This window comes from Globicephala melas, chromosome 7, assembly GCF_963455315.2.
Source record: "Globicephala melas chromosome 7, mGloMel1.2, whole genome shotgun sequence".
Lineage (NCBI taxonomy): Eukaryota > Metazoa > Chordata > Mammalia > Artiodactyla > Delphinidae > Globicephala > Globicephala melas.
Genome location: NC_083320.1, coordinates 4,924,375 through 4,943,743, shown reverse-complemented (window position 1 = coordinate 4,943,743; position 19,369 = coordinate 4,924,375). Strand labels below are relative to the sequence as shown.

Here is a 19,369-nt window from a genome sequence, read left to right as displayed (position 1 = left end):
CCGTCCTCCAGGCCCCAGGCTTAAATGCCAGCGCCTCCGAGCCCCCTTCCTGACTGCCCCGGACCTCCTCCCCCCGTCCCTTTCCTGGGTCCCTGTACATCCTGCTGGCATCACGGGCTGGCCTTCCAGACCTGTCTGTGGGCTCATTGGTCTTCTGCCCTAGACAGAGGCTTTCTGAGGGCGGGGTCAGGTTGGAGTTGGTCGAGGGCGCGCCCTGGTCCTTGGTGCTGCCCGGCTCCCGAGATGGGTGCACGGTACGCCCCGGAGTTGGTGGCTGGGTCGGGACTGGCGGGGCGCCACAAGCAGAGAGGCCCCTGTGACCCAGCATGGTCGGCGGAGCGTCAGAAAATGCTCCCCAGGTCTGGCTCCGTGATCTGGGGGCCTTCCTGGTGGGCACCCCGTCACGCTCTGCGGCCGTTGCTGTTGCGTAAGGCCCTTGCTGGAGGCCAGCTCCTCAGGGAAGCAGCCTCCAGGAGGCAGGCAGCATCAGTATCCCCTGAGGCCTGCGTGCTCTTGGCGCCCACCGTGGGGGAGGTCAGGCTGCCCGGCTGCAGAGCAGTCCCCCCACAGGGTTCAGGCACCCTGAGGAGGTGGGCAGGGCAGGGACTTTGGAGCTGGGACAGTTCCCAGAGTTGTCCAGGTCAGGTAAGCGGGCCAGGCCTTTATGCCTGGTACCCGTCCGTGGTGAGCCGTCCAGGGGCTGGGTGCTTGGGTTACGATGCTCTCTTCGGCCACTGTATCAGAATCAGGAGGCAGTCAGCCACCAACACTCCCCACGGCCAGACCTCGGGGCTGCCGCCCTCCATGGTCACGTGAAGGTTTTGTCAGAAACGCTTGTTAAAAGGGCATCAGAGGACTTCCCTGGTGGTGCAGTGGTTAAGAATCCTCCTGCCAATGCAGGGGAAACGGGTTCGAGCCCTGGTCCGGGAAGATCCCACATGCCGCGGAGCAACTAAGCCCACGCGCTACAACTAGTGAGCCTGTGCTCTAGAGTCTGTGAGCCACAACTAGTGAGCCTGTGCTCTAGAGCCCTCAAGCCACAACTACTGAGCCCGTGCACCACAACTGCTGAGCCTGCACCCTAGAGCCGGCGAGCCACAACTACTGAGCCCGCGTGCCACAACTACTGAAGCCCGCGCGCCTAGAGCCTGTGCTCCGCAAGAGAAGCCACCGCAATGAGAAGCCCGCGCACCGCAACGAAGAGCAGCCCCCGCCCGCCGCAACTAGAGAAAGCCCGCGTGCAGCAACAAAGACCCAACGCAGCCAAAAATTAAAAAAAAAAAAAAGACATCAGAAGCAGTTGTACTTGCTTCTTATAGGAGGATGTAGAAATTAAACAGAAGACTTAACTGAGAACTGATCTTACTTAGCTTTTCTTCACACGCAGCAAATTCTGTCTCTGCCAGAAATGATCTAGGTTCCTATGAAGTAGTAGCAGATCCTGTGAGTTGCTCCCCAGCAGTTGGGAAGTAATGGCTTTTCTATTTGGGAAACAAGACAGTTTGGATGCTACTAATTTAGCAGAACGTATCATGAATGTTTCATAGAAAGTAACAGAAATCATGCCTGATTCTAGAAGGCGACCATCTGCTTAGCTTTAAGTGTAGTGACGTAAAGAATAAGGAATAAAGGTATCTGGAGGCTCCTTTCTGTGCATCTTCTGGCTTCACAGGGGCATTTGTTCCTTTCACCTTGCTCAGCATCTTCTCCAGCCCTCTGGCGAGGTGTCCTGCTGTCACTGCACACCTGCCTTGTTTGTGTCCACATGGGACTCCTTCCCTCCCGAGAGGCTGTGTGTAATTAGAAAGCAAACACAGCTCAGATGTAGAGGATGAACGGCCAGGATGCGTGGGGACTCAGGTTCCTTCCTCCCTGTTTAACCTGTGTGGCGTTGACACAGGCCTCCCTGTGCAGGATGAGTTTCCGCTGTGGCTTTGCACGGTGTGATGGGCGGGGATGACGGGCAGCACCCCCCAGAGTTGGGGAATGAATATACATACATACACGTAGAATTTCATGTCCATTCTTTTGTTTGTTTGTTTGTTTGTTTGTTTGCGGTACGCGGGCCTCTCACTGCTGTGGCCTCTCACTGTTGTGGCCTCTCCCGTTGCGGAGCGCAGGCTCCGGACGCGCAGGCTCAGCGGCCATGGCTCACGGGTCCAGCTCCTCCGCGGCATGTGGGATCCTCCCGGACCGGGGCACGAACCCGCGTCCCCTGCATCGGCAGGCGGACTCTCAACCGCTGCGCCGCCAGGGAAGCCCCTGTCCATTCCTTTACTACTGAATGGACCTCGTAGCTCCAGAACCGCCTAAGGATCTCTGGCAGTCACAGTCTGAGGACTGGGAAGTCTGGAAATAAGGGGGCCGTCTCCTTGTGTTTCTCCCTAGTTCGATGCTTAGATAGTGAGGCTGACAGTGAAAGCCTTCCTCCTGTGCTACCTTGATGACCACGTGGGTGGCTCACCTCATGCTCCTCTGGTTGTTAGAAGCGTAAAGAGGAGCCAGTCCTTTATGAAGAAAGTATCTCTACTGCCTTTTCTCATTACAAAGGTAATACCTGCCCGTGGTAAGGAATTAAAACAGGACCAAAGTCAGTAAAAGCGAAAAGATCCCCCTGCCTCTTCCTCCTAGAGATAATAACCCAACTAACCTCACAGCAGCGGCTGTCATTCCAGACAGCCTTCCTTGCGGTTGTGTATGTGCTGTCGAGCTCACTCATTAATTACCTGGTGCCCAGCTGTGGGCTGAGGTGACACGTCCTGTGACCCCGTCTCTGTGCTCAGCATATCGCACGTCATCTGCCCTGGGGCTTTTCCACGCAAAGGCGGATTTTGTATTTTGTGCAGTCTGCACCCGAGCCTACATACCGTTACAGCCGTGCCTGTTCCGTGTGAATTGGAGCTGATCAGGGCACAGGGTGAGGTGCAGCGGGGCGCCTTGCTGGGGAGAGAGATAAGAGTGGGTGGCGAGTCCCGCAGGTGCATGTGTGTGACGGGACCGCTGGGCACCCAGCCCGGGGAGCAGAGGAGAGGAGCAGGGTGGTGGCCGTCTTCCCCAGGAGCTTCTCAAGCAGGGGACCGAGGTAGGTCTTGCACAGATGCTGGGCAGCATCGTCAGGCCGGATGCAGATGACGGGTTTGACCGTCGCCAGCCCCTCTGTTGTGGACTTCAGGTTTTGATCCCTTTCTGTGTATAACCACTGGAAATTCTTCTGTGCTGAGAACAGGGGAGGGCCGAGATGGTGCGTGCGTGTGGGGCGAGGTTGCCAGGATCAGCAGTACAGCGACGGGCACTGCCCTGACCAGTGCAGAGTTGGCACAGTTGCTCTGTTTTCCAATTTTTCATCCACTGCTCGTGACCAGTACTGACCCTGAATGTCAGTGACAGAGGGGCCCAGAAGCCGTGCAGCTCCTGAAGTGCACGGTGGACACACAGGTGTGACGATGGAGGTGGGCCTTCATCTCTGCACTCGGCAGTCCGCATCCTTGTCTCTCAGACAGGAGGCCCTGGACCGGGCCCACAGGGAGGAGACATCGATCTGTGTTTTTCAGCTGACTCAACGGACCTTCTACCAAGATGGCGATTAGATTTGCTGGGCATTACAAGCTAACGGGCAGTATTTATTTTAACCTTGTAATGCGGCCGCAGAATTGGCGGTGGCGCCGTGAGATCACCACCCATTTCCTGTGCAAGGGCTGCAGACCTATTTGTGGGAAAAATCATTCATGCTAACTCAAGATGAGCCCTGTTTCCACCTTGTAAAGAGAAATATCCCAGCTCTTTTTGTTTTGATTTGCTTTTATCGACGTTAAGTCAAGGGTTGTATTAGCCAAAGGCCATTATGAGGCTGTGTCGAGAAACCAGGGTCTCTGAAACCTCCCTTTTGGTCAGCGCAGGCCCATTAAATGGAGAGAGGCTGGGCCTGCCCTTAGCACCAGCCCGCCGTGGGTCTGCGTGGAAGGAGGTCCTGGAAGAGAAGATTCTAGGCCGTGAGGGCCAAAGGGACCAGATGCAGCCCTCGTGTCTCACAGGGGAAGGGATGGGGGCCCGAAGAGGCCGACTGACTTGCTTCCTGGAAGCAGGAGTTCCCACCTCCAGCTGGAGAAGTGCTGGTTACTGTCTCCTGTCTCGTGCGGTTGGTCCTTGTGAAGCAGCTCAGAAGTGGCTGAGCACATCCATGCCACACACCCCTGTGACGCCTGCCGTCCCGCATGGAATGCTGATTCTCCGACGGCGATGGGCAGGCCGTGGTAACCGACGCAGAGCGGGCTCTGTGCCTTTTGCCCCTGGGGCGGGGCTTGTGTGGTCCTGGGCCTTGCTGGCCACGTGGCCTCCGCTTGTCCACCAACCTTACAGGTTTTTTAGACAAAATTCAGGGGCAGCAGGGAAAGAGTTAATTCTGCCTGCTCATTCTGTAGTCATCTTCCGGATTCATTGTCATCTGTTACCAAGCCATCCCTTATTATAAACATTGATTGCACCAAGAAGTAAAAAATATTACTGACTGTTTGCAATTCTCTATGAAATTAAAACTGTCGGGCTCAGTTATATCCAGCACAGGACTGACAGAAGTGCAGCCTATGAATTGTAAATATCTAAGCCATCTCTGTTTTTTTCCAGGATTTATTTTAACCAGGAAAATTTTCTTCTTTCAGCTTTGTCTTAACTTTCACAAATAAAGTGGTTGTTGCCCACCAGCAACATCTAAGCTGCATAGTAGTGATTACCTTTTGGGGCGTCCCTGGCGGCCTAGTGGGTGACTGCGTGCTCCCAATGCAGGGGCCCCGGGTTCGATCCCTGGTCAGGGAGCTAGATGCCGCATGCCGCAACTAAGACGCAGTGCGGCCAAAATAAATAATAAGTATTTTTTTTAAAATTACCTTTTAATTCATGTGTTGACTCAAACTTCAATAAGAAAAACAGCTGTAACCTATCTCAGAAAAACGGCTGTGAATTTAACCTGCCGATTTTATTTTGTCTGGCAATTTCTGGCTCACACCTTTTCATAAAACGTCCTCATTTAAACATTTTCATTTTCAAAGACTCGGCAGTTTCATTGTAGGTGTTAAAATGTTTTAAAGACTCCTTAAAGTCTGTTTACAATTTAAAATCTTTTCAAAATGTAGGATTCTGACTTTGGTCTGAGATGACAACATTTTGCCACTGCTTAGATGCGCCAGGAGGCTGTGTGTCCTTGGCCATGAGGTGGCATTTTAGTGGTGGAGCTCCGTATGTTCTGAGGGTCCTTGTCTCAGGACCCTGGTGTGGCAGCCAGTGTTATTGTCTCACAATTATTAATCACACCAGCCATCACTTAGAACTTCTTGTTAATCTTCCCACTTACAGAAGCTCTTACCCAGGGCTCAGCTGTAAGTCCTCATAAAGTCCAGGTTGAATATTTCCTATGTGGTATATATATTCTTTTTCATATTCTTTTCCATACGGTTTGTCACGGAATATTGAATAGAGTTTCCTGTGCTCTACAGTAGGACCTTGTTGTTTACCCATCCTACACACATGTATAATAGTTTGTGTCTGCTAATCCCAAACTCCCATTCCTTGCGCCTGCAACCATCCCCCCCGCCCATCAACCACAGTCTGTTCCCTATGTCTGTGAGTCTGTTTCTGTTTCATAGATATGTTCATTTGTGTCATATTTTAGATTCCACTTATAAATGATATCATTTGTCTTTCTCTTTCTGACTTACTGGTACTTCGCTTAGTATGATAATCTCTAGACCCATCCACGTTGCTGCAAATGGCATTATTTCATTCTTTTTGATGGCTGAGTAGTATTGCATTGTGTGTGTGTGTGTGTGTGTGTGTGTGTGTAACATACATACATACACACCACATCTTCTTTATCCATTCATCTGTTGATGGACATTTAGATTGTTTTCCTGTCTTGGCTGTTGTAAATATTAGTGCTGCAATGATCATAGGGGTGTGTGTATCTTTTTGAATTATAGTTTTGTCTGGGTATATGCCCAGGAATGGGACCGCTGGGTCATATGGTAATGCTGTTTTTAGTTTTCTGAGGAACCTCCGTACTGTTCTCCACAGTGGCTGCACCAATTCACATTCCCCCGAGAGTGGTTCTTTTAGGAACTCTGGTGTTGATAGAAGGCCCCTAACTTCAGCTTGGAGACCGGCCTGTTGTCTGTTTGCGTGGAAATGCTTCCATGATGTCTGTTGGGTTAACCAGAGCGAGGACCATAGGGTTATCCTGTTTGGGGATCCAAAGCCTGCTCTAGAAAGACACCTGCAGCAAACCCCACCGTCGCCCTGGGTTTATGACCGTGGAACAGAAATCCGATGGAGTCAGGTTGCACAGCTTTTTGGATTGCTGTGTTGTTTGTGAATAAAATACTCTGGAGCGGCGTCAGCTAATGAAATGCTCGTCCTTCTGAAGGAAATACGAAACACAGAGCGGTCAGGGCTGCACAGAAGGGTCCTCTATAGGCGGCCCTGCTCCCCCTCTGGGCTGCAGAGAGGCATCAGTTTTCATACTTGAAGGAGGAAAGGAACGTTTTTTTCTTCCTCTCCATTCTCAAATCCTCACACCCTCTCCTCTCCTTATCCTCAGACATGAGTCTTTCAAGCCGTTTTTCACACACCCAGCGTAGCAGTGGTGTTCTCAGAGAGCTCTGCAGCAAGGTGCTCTAGGCAGCATGCAGGAACGCCATCGGGGGAAAGGCAGGGAAGGGAGTCAGCCATGCTCTGAGAAGTTAGAAGCTCGCACGTCCCCTGGACCTCATCTGGGCAGGCATCGTTTGCCTTGGGCGCTCCTTAGGCAGAAGAGAAAGGATCCCCTTAGAGGCTGGTCTCGTGGAGAAGTATTCCGAGTCACGTCAGGACTCAGGGGAAGGAAGGTGCTTGGGATCGCAAGCCCTTGGTCGTGTCTGCGGTGGTGGGATTGGGGGCGTCTTGGTGGCCTGGCGTGCGTCACCCTGCCCTGGGAGCACCTTAGGAGGAGGGGTTGGATGCTGTCAGGGAACGTGTGGGTGGGAGACTGGTTTCTGGGTCTTTGAGGTCACTGGAAAGCAACTTGAACTTCCAGGGAAGCCTGGAATGAATGTTGTATCCCAAGGGTTTATGGTTTATTCCATTTCTTAGAGAGACTCAGGGATTTTCAAATAAGAAATTAAATCACCCTACGGAAAACTGTGCCAGTGAGCTTCTGGTAAACCCTCCAGTTGAGAGTCATCAGTGTATTAATGTATTAACCAGTTTGCAGTGTGGCTCTTCCCTGCTGCATTGAAATGGATTTCTTATTTTATTAGGGACATGCGTTTCCTGTCTCAGCACGGAAACGAGGCCCAACGGGAGCCCTGGTCTCCTCCAGTGCTTCTGTTCTCGGGGGCTGTGCTTCCTTTTTCCCATTGTTGTTTCCCTTTATATTTTGGGATTCTGAATGCTTTAAACTAAAAATAAATGCTATTTCACTTTTCTGTTGCTAAAAAGAATATTAAAAAAAAACTTCTTGTGAAATTTAAGGTTTCAAACAAACATCTCAATCGCGGAGATAATATGTAGTTTTTTAAAACGTCACCTGCGATTTCAGTGTCCCTTGTTTTAACCCTTAAATATAATTTCGGGAGGTTTGTTTGGAACCTGTATTTGTGGCCACTGGATCCAAACGGGATTGCGGGGGAAGGAGAGACCGTAACGGTCTAATCGTGGCCACGTGCTGTGCTTCTGCGTGAGAATTTGGAGGAAGAAATGAGCCCGTAGCTCTGCTGGGGAGTGAGCCCAGGAGCCAGAGGGGGGCTGGGTTAGTGTGCTTGAAGACGAGCGCCCTTGTCTAGCGAGGGGTGCTGGGAGCCGATGGCGAAAGACCCCGAGGAAGGACACAGCTGTGGAGACGGGGGCCTCAGCAGGAGCGACACTGGCCCTTCCCTGGTCTTTAGCCAGGTTCTCCTGCCAAGATGGGGGCCCAGGACGTGGGGCTCTATGGTCTCAGTTCACGTCCATTGAGAGATCTCTTGGTTTACCGTAGCCCCCTTGTTTTGTTCCTTTGATTCTTTTGTTTTTTGCTGAGAGACAGTGAATTCAGGATTCTTTTAGAGCCCTGCAGAGTTTTTGCTATATATGAGTCACCATGCCACATGGATACATTTCTTTCCTCTTGCTTTCTCACGTGCTATAGCGTGAACCACATGAAATTGCTACTCAGCCACTTCTGACCGACAAAATGACAATTCCAGGAGGTTCAATGTAATATAAATTGGCCTGGGATCGAAACTAACCGGCAGTACCTTTTAGCGGGTCTTACTCACTTCAGAGTTAATGGCTTGCTTTGAATGCCGGTAGCTAATAACTTGTGGCTCGATGGCTTGATGAGGCCTTTTCGGGCCCCGTGCTATTTCAGGCTCACCTGTGGTCCCAACACAGGCGGTGCACTCAGGTGGCCTGTGTCCACCCCAGAGGCTGCGGGACCCAGGCAATGGGGTGCCAGCAGCTTTGCTCCTTGATCACACCCACAAAGGCCGTAGGAGGGCTTCCACTCTGGGGATTGGGCCCTTTGCTAGCAGAGGGGGTTACATCATCCCTTCGAGTGGAGGGGAAGGACTTCCACTCTATCGGTGAGGAAACACAGTGTCAGAGAGACTCGGAAAGTCACCCAAGAAGGTGGAGGCCACCGTCAGCCCGTGGCTTCTGGCTCCCCGTGCCGAGTTCCCTGTGCTCCTCTGGGGTCCCGGACATTAGGACAGCTGGGGCCAGGTGGGAGAAGCAGGGCTCCCGCAGTCCATGGTGTGAATCCCTGACATTGGAATTTTACATTGGTCGCATCTGCTTAGCAAAGTTTGGAAACGGAGGGAGTGAAGAAATCCAGAGAGAGCTGGTTAGCGATGCGGACTCTGAAGTTCGGATAGGATGGGTCCCAGCTGACCTTCACCTGTTGCCAGCTTTGCCAGGTGTCCCAGGTGAGTCTGGGGCAGGGTGGGGCGAGGAGCACACCTGGGGGAACACAGCAGGTGAAGAGGGAGGGATTTGCTGGCCTGACCGTTCACAAGGGACCGCCCCTGTCCAGCAGCACCGGGCAGCCCAGAGCAGTGAGAGCCTGCCCCATGCTGCTGAGGCATCAGGTGAGCCTGGGTCACAGCAGTGCTCGGGGGATGGTCGTCAGTATCACAGGCTCAGTCGTAAACGTCGCTGAGACTCTCTGCTGTTTTCTCTCTGCGCTTCACTCATCCGGGCCTGTGCAGGGTTGATCCTCTTTGCCTAGACCGTGGTGAAGTCATGCGCACTGAGGGCAGTTTTCCTTCTGAGGTGTTTGTTTGTTTGTAATCACTGAAACCATTTGTCTCCAGACCAGCTTCATTGTGATGGAAGAATGGCATCGTTTGCCTGTATTGCAAAAGAGATTTGATTTGATTTTGTAAAGAAGACTTATGCTTTTTATTCATTCTGATTTCTATGCTCCTGAAAGGTCTTTCACTCTCTTGTTCAGGGCAGGAATACAAGGAGAAAATAAAACACATCCCTTTTTATTAGGATTTTAGTCCCCCTACCAGATAAGCTGCTAAGATTGTCCTTCATAATCAATCATTTTCATCGAGGTGTACTCTTACGCCAGTAGATTGCTGTGTTTATTCTCAAGTTCCTCTTTTTTTTTTTTCTTTTTTTTTGCGGTACGCGGGCCTCTCACTGTTGTGGCCTCTCCCGTTGCGGAGCACAGGCTTTGGACGCGCAGGCTCAGCGGCCATGGTTCACGGGCTCAGCCGCTCCGTGGCATGTGGGATCCTCCCGGACTGGGGCACGAACCTGTGTCCCCTGCATCGGCAGGCGGACTCTCAACCACTGCGCCACCAGGGAAGCCCCATGTTGCTCATTTTTGACATGAAGTGCACAAGAAGGAAGTCCAACCACAGCTTTGATGCTTTTCTGAATGTCAGAGTGTAACTGCTTGGTCCAGGCTCAGCGGAAATGGAGTAATGAAGGGGTAATCTCCCTGGTAGATCTTAACGCAGGGTTCCTGGTTATTGCTGGAACCCAGAGGTTAGTCTGTAGCCATCTTCATGCCCTGCAATTAAATAAACTCCGAGGTATTGGAGGAAAATGCTGAAGGACAAGAAGTACTCTTTTTTTTGGGGGGGGGGGCTACTTTGCAAAATCCTATCAGTTTTAAGACTTGAATTTTTGGCTTTTGATACATCAAATCAAGAGAGTGGAAGAGTTGGTGCTGTAATAATACAAAACAATACAGTAGCACCAAGGGGAAAACGGGGGGCTTTCTACGTGTAAAATTCACTATGATTTTGTCTATTCGCTGGACCATTTCCTCACCTGTGTTCCTAGCATTTAGGAATTAGGTGATTTGTCCGTGATCCCCCATGGACAGCAAGTTGCTAATTAAGCAGCTGGGAATCAGGTCCCTGCCCTCCACCCCCCACCCCATTTGTTCTGTCTTTGGTCTGAGGGGGTTGTTAAAAAAGGGAGCGATTATGGCTTTCAGGGGCTTTCGAGTCAGAGCGCCTATTGTGTGTGTAGTAAAATGAGGGCCTTACATTTCCTGGTTAAATGTGCGGTTCTGCATATGAATAATTTTGAAAACAGACCAGAGCTGAGTCCCTCAGTGTTCTTAGCAGGCGGAGACTGAAGGGAGTTTGTACTCAGGATGAATTTTGAGAAAGTCCAGGCGAGGGAAAGGAGACAGTTCTCCTGGGAGTGAAAATAAAAATAAACAGCCGAGTAGCTTTGTCGTTGGATTTGTGTTTTGTTTGTTTCTGCAGCTCCTGCCCCGACGGTCTTAGGCCTGTTCTCCCATCTGTCGGTGTCAGGAGCTGTTTGCATTCTTTGGGGTCCACGGTCTTGTTCCGTCACCGAGAGCAGCCAGGGCGTGGCTGAAGGTGGTCCTGGAAAGGGAGGTTCCGGAAAGAAGGCCTCGCTGCATCCTTGCTCTTCTCCAGGGGCTCAGAGAAGCAGCTCTGCTGCTGGGGAGAGGGGCTGTTCTCTGAAATGAGCCCGCGTCCTTGGTGACTGTGTCTCCTTCAGAAGAACCGGGAAGGGCCTCTGCGATCCTTTGGGTTCACTTGCGATGCTCTCCGGAGCCCCGTCAAGGGTTGATCTGTGCGTGTCCTCTGGAAGAGGGTTCAGAGACAGCAGGGTGCACGCCAGTGTGTTGGGGTGTAGGGGGTGCAGTGAGGGGCCCCTAGGCTGGCCAGGATCGGGGGCCGCTGCAGGGTCCAGGCTCCTTCCTCTGCCATGTGGCTTTTATTTCCAGCTCCAGGTTGACTGCGCCCCTCCGTGGAAGGCCGTCTGCTTGCCCTCACCCTGCAGGTCAGCAGGCCCAGCTGGGCCAACCCTGCTCCTCAGGAGGACGAAACCAGATGGATGCGGGTGCAGGGGTGCCCGTGGGCATGGGAAGCAAGCAGCGGCCAGTGGGGACGAGGAAGGAGGTCTACTTGGAGGAGGCGGAACTGGCCCAGAGAAGGGTTTCTCCTGGTGTTGGTATAATCCCTGCTTTCCTCCTGCATCACGCTTTCAGATTTCCTAAGAAAGCCCGAGTCACACCCTCCGCTTGGAGTAAGAGGGGGTCTCCGGGATGCTAAGGAGAGCTGACCACACCCTGGTGGTCCAGGTGCACGGTGTGTGGTTCCATTTGTCAAGACGGCCTCTGGGTGGAGGCTGGGTGGAATCTGCAGGAGCCCGGCCCTCTGCCCAGGCTGCCCGCTGCTCTCAGGGCTCCCCCGGGCCGGGCGGCACCAGGAGCTGGCTCTCCAGCAGCGCTGTGTGTGTAAACACGTTTATCACTCAGTGACTCGCGTGGTCAGCAGTGTTAGGACCAAGACAGGAATAAATACAGTGTGGTGTTGTAAATACATTCTGTCTCGGCCGTCTTCCGCGACCTGCACTTTACTCGTCACTGCAGGGTGGGGTCCAGGCTCGGCACTTTATTTCATTGTGTGTCTGTGTGTATGTGCGTGTATATTATATATATGCGTGTATTTGTATATATACATATATGTTTGTTTACATTTTTTGAGACCTTATTTTTTCAGAATAGTTTAGGTTTATAACAAAATTGAGAGGGAGGTACAGAGATTCCCCTTATGCCCGCCCCCCACGTGCACAGCCTGCTCCGTCATCACTCACCAGAATCGTAAAGACAAAGAAACTGCTGAGGACGCCGTAAAGGGATGACCCAGGTGGTTTGAATTTCATTTTTCTTGGGGCTCAGCACGAATTGTCCAAACCCCAAGCACCTTTGCCTTTGAAAGTGTAGGTCTGGCAGCTTCCTCTTTGCTCAGCATCATAAGAGTGTGCATTGTGGGCTTCCCTGGTGGTGCAGTAGTTAAGAATCCGCCTGCCGATGCAGGGGTCACGGGTTCGAGCCCTGGTCTGGGAAGATCCCACATGCTGCGGAGCAACTAAGCCCGTGTGCCACAACTACTGAGCCTGTGCTCTAGAGACGGCGAGCCACAACTACTGAGCCCACGTGCCGCAACTACTGAAGCCTGTGCGCCTAGAGCCTGTGCTCCACAACAAGAGAAGCCACCACAGCGAGAAGCCTGCGTGCCACAACTAGAGAAAGACTGTGCACAGCAACAAAGACCCAACGCAGCCAAAAATAAAAATAAATAAAATAAACAAATGTATTTAAAAAAGTGTGCATTGTGTGGATGCAGTGCATTTTCATGTCTGAGCTTCGCTGGACTTTATCTTAATATAGGGCTAAGCTAGGAAGGAATTCTACTGGCATCCACATTTCACTGTTTAGAATTCCCTTTCTTAAGTCCTAAAATAATATGCCATGCGTGTGACCTGTGGGCACACCAGTGAGACATCAGGGGGTTGGTGTCTTTTCCTTTAATTTCACGTTTTGGTCGTCAACTCAGAATAACTAGGCCGAGAATTTCTGCTTAAAATTCCTAACAGTTCCCCCCGAGTGCTGAGCAGTTTTGGTTTCCTGCTCGGTCCTGATAACTTCCCCTTGTGTCCTTAGGCCCTGTCCCTGAGTCTGCTTTGGAGGCCGGGGGGGGGTGGGGGGGGAAGGTCACTTTCTTTCTCCAACTGCCTTCAGATTTCTGTTGAAGAAGCTAATAGTTTGGGTTCTTCACTCCTGATAAAAGTTCCCTGTTACTTCAGGTTCCCTAATCTTTGTGTTCTTTGAGAATTTCTTTTCACTATTAATGATTTCAATTGAAAAGATAAAATGTAACCTGAAGTGGAGCCATGTTAACGATCAGGAATGACTAACCGGTTTCTTTTCCTAAACCCTATTGGGTCATTACAGAGGACGCGCAGCATGCTGGCCCCCAGTGACGACAGCTAAAGGGGCTTCAGTGTCCCCGACAGGCTAAAAGCAGTCAGTCAGCGCTTACTGGGTGTGTTTTATTCTAAATTCAAGTCCAGTAGCATTTCAAAAGCGCATGGGGATGTGTTTTCTTAAGATTATTCTACTCCAAGTGGGGGAATTGAGTGGAGCGCGGAATGGCCTCTTCTGAAATGAGACACATCTTCCGTGACTTTTGGTTCTAGCTGCTATGAGAACACACGTGCACGTGCACACGCTTTCCCATACACGAGTTGCCATACACGCACACACGCACAGGCTGCTGGGTGTGTGCCCCCGACGCATGTGTGTTTATCCTTTAAGGATTGCTGCACCGTGGGACTTAAATAGAGCAGCCGGCTGGTCTGGTCGCCATGGTCCCCACCCTGCTCACCCCGTGATGAACTCTTCCAGAGGGGCTGCACTGTCATCCCTGTAACTCCCAACTTAGGGAGTCCAGCCCACAGAAAGGTCCCAATCCATAGAGGACTAGCGTGAAGGAGTATCTGGTGTGTATGTCTTCTGCTGCATCTTTGTTATGTTTCATTTAGCCTCTTGGGAGGCAGCATTCAGTCCTGCCCGGGCAATGATGGAGGCGATGAACATTTTTAAAGTAAATCTTTAAAAACTGAAGATGTGTTTTTCTGGTTAAGTCAAGCATTAATTTTATTAATCTGGTCAGGTAGATCAGGCATTAATTTTATTAAGCTATTTGCCACAAACAAATATATTCCATTCGAGGGAAGATATGTTTGCAAGTAAAAAGGCACCACACACATTGTTGCAGTGTTTATATAATACGCGTCTTTCTTTAATGGAGCCCTGCTTAATTTATAATGAATATGTAATACTTGTGATAAACATAATCTTTGGTGGTATGTGCTTAAATATCGGCCGTGCGTTAGTGAATGGAGCTCATTTTAATTCCCACTTTGCTCTCTTTGTTTTCCTATTAAGGTTATTAAAAACTATATTATTGTATTTTTTTTTCATGCCAGATGGTAGAAAATGTGGAAGGTACCAAAAGGTGACAATGAAAAGAAAATCTCTTCATTACCTTGTCCCCAGGCCACCTGGTTCCCTAACCCTAGATCAGCAACTGTGAAGTTTTTTTTAATCCTTCCAGAAGTGTTCTCAGCATGGACAAGCTTGTGTGGGTATTTTACACACACACACACACACACACACACACACACACACACACACACACACACACACACACACACACACACACACACACACACACACACACACACCACCCTATAGCTTTGGGATGGCTGCACTTTGGTACGTTGGGGTTTTAAACATTTTGTTGGCGACTTAGCCTTCATTACGTGGATGTATCCAAATGTACGTAACCAGCCTTGGGTTGTTACAAGCACAGCAACAGCGTGCTCTCTCTCTTTTTTAATAACTTTATTATTTATTTATTTATTTATTTATTGGCTGTGTTGGGTCTTCGTTGCTGTGCGCGGGCTTTCTCTAGTTGCGGCAAGTGGGGGCTACTCTTCGTTGCGGTGCGGTGGCTTCTCTTGTTGCGTAGCACGGGTTCTAGGTGCATGGGCTTCAGTAGTTGTAGCTCGCGGCTCTAGAGCACAGGCTCAGTAATTGTGACGCATGGGCTCAGTAGTTGTGGCTTGCAGGCTGTAGAGCACAGGCTCAGTAGTTGTGGCTCACAGGCTCTAGAGTGCAGGCTCGGTAGTTGTGATGCACAGGCTTAGTTGCTCCACAGCATGTGGGATCTTCCCGGACCAGGGGTTGAACCCGTGTCCCCTGCATTGGCAGGCGGATTCTTAACCACTGCGCCACCGGGGAAGTCCTCCCCCTTGACTTTCTGACACATCCCAAGGTGTTCTCGCTGGATCTTCAGTGTCTAATATGTTTCTGAGGATCAAAACTCCAGCTTGAAAGTCTTCTTCTAAACCATAGTGTCGCATTGTAAACACTTGGATTTTCCAACCACCACCTACCATAACTTTATTGGGGGGATTTCAGGCAAGCGAGTATTTTAGTGAAAACCCAAAAGGCCCAAAGTTCATTGGCTACAGGGTCATTTCCAGGAAAGCCAGGAGCTTCCTTCGTCCTCACACTTGCCCACATTCGTGATAGGAAGGGTCTTAACACCCCTGGGCAGGGTGGGCCCTACAGGGCTGGGGCAGGACTTCGGAGTTGTTGGAGCGTGTGTTACGTTTTAAGAGGCAGGACACGGATTGGAATCGGAACAGCCGTGTGAACCAGGCACATCTCAGCTTCTCTGGGTGGAAGTGATGCTAGGGGTGGGCTGGACCATCTTCGGTGTCCTTCCCGTTTGAAAACTGGCACCTTGGGGGTATCTTGACCTTGCACTTCGGTAAGTCTCAGCATCTCACTTCCTTTTACCCTCCTGTTTTACAGATGCCTTTGTGAACAGCCAGGAATGGACGTTAAGTCGATCCGTCCCGGAGCTCAAAGTGGTGAGTGTTTGCTCTGGCCTTGGGCGTGGTCATTCCTCACCTGCAGGAGGGGGGCTTGGAGGGGGGCTCAGGAAGGGGTGAGGTGTGACCTGTGAGTGCCCCAAGCCCGCATCCTGGTGGGCGTCAGGGTTCTCATTCCCTGGGGCCCAGAGGTGGGCCGTGTTCTGCTGTGTCCTGGGGAGGGGCCAGGTGAGGCTGAGGTTAGGGCAGGAGTCCCGAGGGCGCCTGTGACGGTCATGACAGATGGCAGGTGGCCTTGTGTGCAGGGCTGGGTCCACCCACCACTGTCTCTTGTATCTGAGTGTGTGAGAGAGAGATTCTGTCTCACACACACACACGCGCGCACACACACGCACACAGCTCATTAGTCCTTTGCAGGATGTCATGGACAGTCTCTGTAGCGAGGCATCAAGATGTAATTCTAATTCATCACTGAGAAAATGTGACTGTTTACTGTGTCACAAAGGAGTAGCATCAAATTTAAAGTTCTGTTTTTATTATGAACTTTAAGTACTCTTTCAGTGACACTATTTAAACTGACTTAAATAAAAACTGACTGGATCTGTTAACAGCCACACCTCTGAGCCTCTCCCCACTTCACCTGCCCCCCGCACTTGGGGATGGAAGAAAGGACAGCTAGAACTGTTAAATAATCACATTGTTATGAGATACGCGGCGTCTGGAGGCCGTGTGTGTGTGCGTGTGTGTGTGTGTGTGTGTGCGTGTGTGTGTGTGTGTGTGTGTGTGTGTGTGTGTCTTAAACTTCTCACGTGACAGACTGACCGTGGTGACAGCAGGTCAGCTCATCCTGTCCAGGCCCTGGGCCTGCTCTGCTCGGCCCACCTGGGCCCTCAGCCTCGGCATGTTGTCCCCCCACGTGCCCTTTCTCTGAGGCCCCAGGGTTTGTTAGCAGTTCCAGCCTGTCTGCCCGGTGACCCCAGAGGCCCTCAGATGCCCTTCCCGGGGCCCCAGCCACCTGCGGTGCTTCACGGGTGGACCCGGGGGGGCGGGGGACAGGCCCCTTCTGGCCTCTCCCTCCGAGACAAGGAGATGGAGCAAGGCCAAGTGTGTCTGTGACTTCCAGTGTCACCGGGAAGAGCAGGTTTTGAAACTTAAGGCCTGAAGGGAGGGCTCGTGGGCAGGCCCCCTGACGTCCCCCTGGCCCGAGGGTGTCTGATGTGTGTCCCCGCTGCCACTGCCAGGCGTCCAGGCCAGGCCCCCTGCCCTCCCCTCTCGTCCCCGCTCCTTCCTCCCAGCAGGTCTGACCTTTCTCGATGGCTCCTTCCTTGGGGGGAGGCAGAGGGGCCCACGGTTCCGGGGCCGTTCCAGAAGCGCGGGTTCCGCAAGCCCAGCCCTGGGACAGTGCCGCTCTGTCCCCTGTGCTCTGTGACGCCGTCCCCGGAACAGAGCGAATCCCGCGGGACACTGTCGGGAAGCGACGTCAGCAACCGCGGCTGCGCGGCCAGGAGTGCTGCTGGGAGGTTCCCAGGGAGCTTTCCCAGTTTCAGAGGCGGCCTCTTGAGCCAGCCAAAGGTTGGGGGCCTGCTGTCAGAGTAAAGCAAGGGGAACAGCGTTCTGGTGACGACACTTACTCTGTGCGGGACGTGGGGTGCCTCCTGGGTGGAGCCGTCACCTTGAGTCCTGAGCCGGTCGTGCTGTTGTCCCCACTCCCCAGGCATCGGGGGCGGAGCCTCACACGTTAAGGGTGTGCCCAAGGAAGCCCTGGTTAGTGAGACGAGGAGCCGGTATCTGAACCTGGAGTTTGTGCTTCCGCGTCAGCTCTGCCGGCAGAACTTTCTGCAACGTGGAAATGTTCTCTGTCTTCAGGGTGGCACCCATGGGCCCCGTGCGGCTGTAGAGCATCTGAAGTGTGGCCAGTGTAAGGGAGGAGCTGAAGTTTAAAGTTGAAGGATGTCAAGGCCCATGGTTTAGACCCAGTTTGGGGAGTTAAAAGGTGGTGAGGGTTCTACCAGAGCCCGCATAGCAGCCCGTGACTGAGGACGCCTCCTACCAAAACCTGTTCTCTGCTGGTATTTCAGAAGCATGAGTTTTCTGGAATCAGTGCTTGGAGGTGTAGGGGCGCTTGTGTTAACCGGTGGTGCGGACTTATGATCCTAAAACAGGACTCTCACAAAGGTGGCTTGAATTCACAGGAGCGGTGGACTCCATCTCACGGAGAAGTAAATGGGGAGGATTCTGCAGTTCTGGGGGAGGCGCCCTGCCCCCGACCCGTGCGGGGACGGCCCAGACCCCAGCAGGACGGCCAGCTCCGCTCTGGGCCGGGCATCCTCCTGCCTGGGGGGTGCAGCGGGCAGCTCGGCCTCCTCAGCAGATCCCTTCTGTGCTAAGGCGTTCCCAGCGTCTACAGAAATGCTCCTTTGTCCGGGGCAGCCTCTGTGTATGCACAGGGCTGCGATTGTGTCCTGCCTGGGTACAGTACCCGGGACAGGTGGTCCCTTAGGTCAGCACCCTCGGAACCCCTGACTCTTTCAGAAACGCAGCAATTCAGTGACATGATAGCAAGCCTCAGATGGACTCTTCATGTAATGTTGGGCCATAAACCATCTGGAATCTGTCAGAGAAAAAATGTCAATGTTTGCTTTCTTTTTCTTTTCTTTTTTTTTTTTGGCCCACCACATGGCTTGTGGGATCTTAGTTCCCTGACCAGGGATTGAACCTGGCCCCTCGGCAGTGAAAGCAAGGAGTCCTAACCACTGGACCTCCAGGGAATTCCCCAATGTTTGCATTCTTTTCAAGAGTGGTAGTGCCATGCTATATGCTTCCTGAGGTTGTGTGATGGGGGCCAGTTGCTTTGGGTCCACACTCGGGTCCCTGCAGACGTGTGCCAGGCAGCACGTGCTGACCACTTACCTCTGGGCGGAAAGGAAACCACTCCGTAGATCCCTGGCCTGTAGAGGTGGGCGTCTGTCAGCAACCCGTCATATCCTATTTGCGCGTTTTCATTGAATTCTCAACTGGGATTTTTACCAAAAGCCTCGATTTTATTTTCAGCAAACCACGTGTATAAGCTGGTACGTGGTGAAGTGTGGGACGGTAGAGAACTCAGTTTAGAAAGACACCTCGTGTGATGTGACTGTTCACAGCCCTGCCCAGAGGATGCCGGGCCCGTGTGATGACGTGTCGCCAGCAGAATACACAGTTCTGTGATTTTCAGGACACCTTTTCCCGTGTTACCTTGCTTCTCCCCGAGCCTGTAGGCCCAGACTGGCCTGATTCCGTTCTCTCTGGTTCGTATCCAGTAGCAGTTCATGGATCCCAGTGCAGCTTTACAGCTTAAAGAGCATTTTCATCCCTCACTTTATTTCCTCCTCACAGCTGGCTGGCTGTTTCTGCCAGTGTTTCAAATTAAAATAATGCCCACGGTGCGCAGACATAAGGAGGTATATGAGATGGCCATTCAGTCCAAATAAAACACCTCCCCCCCCGCCCCCGGGATTGAGTGATTTGATCCCTAGAAGGGTGAGTAAATTCTTAGCAAATCATTGACATGTAAGAAGGAGGGAATATTGCCACACACAGAAAGCACAGACTGAACAGTGATTTTGAACATTTTCCTCCTCGGGAAAGAAAAAGCCTAATTTTAATTAAAAATTCAATTCTGCGGCATACCGTTTCG

General features: G+C 51.8%; 1 protein-coding gene across 14 annotated transcripts in view; it reads left to right on the top strand.

Annotated features, from left to right (window-relative positions):
• AGAP1 (ArfGAP with GTPase domain, ankyrin repeat and PH domain 1) overlaps positions 1-19,369 on the top strand; it is a 560,573-nt gene that overhangs the window by 170,245 nt on the left and 370,959 nt on the right. For all 14 annotated transcript variants that reach the window (XM_060301680.1, XM_030865641.2, XM_030865522.2 and 11 more), the window contains exon 2: positions 15,674-15,732. In XM_060301680.1, the coding sequence (XP_060157663.1) occupies positions 15,674-15,732 (59 nt within the window). The remainder of the gene's footprint in view (positions 1-15,673; positions 15,733-19,369) is intronic.